Source organism: Pteropus alecto, unplaced genomic scaffold (assembly GCF_000325575.1).
Source record: "Pteropus alecto unplaced genomic scaffold, ASM32557v1 scaffold8, whole genome shotgun sequence".
NCBI classification, from domain to species: Eukaryota; Metazoa; Chordata; class Mammalia; order Chiroptera; family Pteropodidae; genus Pteropus; species Pteropus alecto.
The window spans coordinates 16701160-16703761 of NW_006494609.1; the positions used below are offsets into that span (position 1 = coordinate 16701160).

General features: G+C 59.4%; 1 protein-coding gene across 1 annotated transcript in view; it reads right to left on the reverse strand.

The window, feature by feature from the left end:
• The window catches only part of PRIMA1 (proline rich membrane anchor 1), a 45041-nt gene extending 43998 nt beyond the window's left edge, over nucleotides 1–1043 (reverse strand). The window contains exon 1 of the mRNA XM_006925549.1: nucleotides 951–1043. Coding sequence (XP_006925611.1) covers nucleotides 951–1043 — 93 coding nt within the window. The remainder of the gene's footprint in view (nucleotides 1–950) is intronic.
• Nucleotides 1044–2602: the final 1559 nt, after the last annotated feature.

Below are 2602 nucleotides of genomic sequence, written 5' to 3' on the forward strand. Positions count from 1 at the left end.
TAAGAGCACCTGGCCAGCCAGACAAAAGAGCGGCATTGCTATTACTAACACTGATCATGGCAGCAGCAGCTACCAGTTAGGGTTTATTATGGCCTGGGCACTGTGCTGAGTAATCTTTACTTGCTTTATCTCATCAACTACTTATAAAGCACAGTGAGGAAGAAGAAACCAAAGCCCAGAGAGGTTAAGGGCACAGCTTAAAGTTGCCCAGCTAGTAAGGGGCAGAGCTGGGGCTCAAAACCCAGAGCTGACACCAAAGTCCACCTCTTCACCACTCCACTGTCCCACTGACCTTGTACATTCTGGGAGGTGCTAGGAACCATCCTCTCTAATCCTTTCTCTGATCCTAACAGAGGTAACTCCAGCTGCTGGCCCCCTGGCCTCTGTCCTGGGGACCAGGGGACCCCGGGTGAGGATTGCATCCTCAGGCAATCCTTACAGATGGGCCATTTTCTCTTACATTCTCCATGTTGGTCACCACATACAATCTGTCCATACCCCAACTCCACTCCCTACAAGAAACACAGCCCTTTTGTGTTGAAGTCCAAATTAAGAAGGCTAATTTGAAGTTTACTAGTGGTTCTGGGTGGAAATAAAGGATGTATATTCTTGGGATGTTTTTTCTTTTTAAGTTTGTAAAAGCTCTATGGTTTTTTTTTTTTTTTTCCTGCAACAGAATGTTATCATGAAGAAGGCATTCCCTAAGCCCTTTCTGTCCCAAGGCCCTGTCCTAAAGGCCTTAGGCCACGACCGAAGCCTCCCTCTGGAGCTTCTTAACTCTTGGGGGCAGAGTGTGGGAGGCTCTAGCTTCCTTTCTTTACCCAAATTCTCCCCGGGACCAATCAGAGGGGCGGCTGCAGGAAGCTGGAGTCGAGTGAAGTGACACGCCCGCCCCAACCCGGTCCTACCCAGGTGGTCTCCAAGCCCGCTCAGCCGGCGCCACCGCTCACCTGCACGAAGCCCCAGAGCGGGTGGAGGGCGCAGTGCAGCAGCAGGGAGGGCCAGCAGCAACCACCGCGCAGCACCAGGTCCCGAAGGGGCATCTCGGCCCGCGGCACCCGCTTTCTGGGGCGAACTGTCAGGGGAGCAAACCTAGGGTCAGGCGGGCGCCGCGCGGGCACCACCGCGGTCGCGCACGCGCACACGTAGCAGTCCGAGTTGGGCTGGCATGCCGGACATCCTGGGGCACCCTCGTAAACCAAGCCTGACCCTTCGCTCCAGCTTGTACGTTCGATGACCCTTCGTGCACACACGCGGCATCCGGCATCCCAGAACTCACACTCCATCCTGGTGCACACCCCCAGAATCCTGCGTGCATACCTTGGCCCCATGCACACCTCCAGACACAGCCAAGCACACTTAACGGAGGGAGCCCCGTGCATCTCCCCAGAAACAGCCATGCACAACTAACTCCCACTGTGAGCATACTTCAAACACGGCGGGCACCGCTCACTCTGCGTGCACACCCACAGAAAAGCCGTGTACACCCACCGACTCCTGCCTGCACACTCGCTGACCCCGCATGCACGGCACCATGAAATCGCACGCTGCGTGCACCCTCCTTGCCCCGCCGGCCCTCACTGCGCACACTGCAACGTATACATCTCCATGCGCACCCCATTTACCCTGGCGCGCTCTCCCGAGCCCCGGCCTCCCGCCCCAGGGCGTGAGCCTTCCCCGTCTCCATCCCCGCCCTCACCCCTCCAGCGCCTCACCCCACCTTGCCTGGAGGCGGCCCCAGCCGATCCTCAGCGCGGGGAAAGGAGGTCCGCGCTCCCCCCGTAGCAGTCTGTGTTCCGGATCCTCGGGGCGGCCCCCATTTAAAGCCAGCCGCCTCCCCAGTCCCCCGCCCTCTAGGCGGGGCCTCGGTCCTCGCCTTGGCGACTGCGAGGGCGCCTAGGGGCTTCACGTGCCGGGGAGGAGCGCCGGGCACTGAAGCAAAAGTTTGCGCGCGGCAGAGCCTCGCCCGCCTCCCGCCCGGGCTGCGCTCCCGCCCGCGCTCCCCGCCGCCGCCGCCAGCGCCGCTGCAGTGAGTCCTCGTCTCCATCTAGCGAGGCTATTGTGTATTGGGCGCGTAATCATTTATTAATTCACCCCGAGGAAGAGGACTCCCGGCCCCAGAGCGGCCTTGCTCCTTGCTTGTCATCCCCTCCAAGTTTCTCCGAGGCGGCGGGAAGGGGGTAAAGGGCTGACTCGTGGAGACCCCTTTTTGTACTTGGTCCTTTGGGACTCTCCTTTCCCTCGCCCCACTCGGAGGGGGCGGAGGTCCCCCCGGGGTGCAGGGGCCAAGTGCTTGTTCTCACTTCCGTAGTCCGGGTACCAGGACCTGTCCGTTACTGCTTTTCCTCAGCTATCTCAAGCTCCTCTGTTTGAGGCAAGGTTATCAACAAGTCGTCGCGTGTCGCCTATCACATTTCTTTCAAACAAGCTGCCCCTGGCCCCACAGGCCACACCGGAAGTGTGCGAGACCGCTCTGCTCATCAGATAGAAGCCCTTGCCCAGTGCTTTGACTGATGGCGTGGCCTTCCAGGAGGCCCTCCAAGGCATGGACAATCCTATGTTTAGGTTGGGCGAAGGTATCAGGGACTCAGGACAGGGAGCA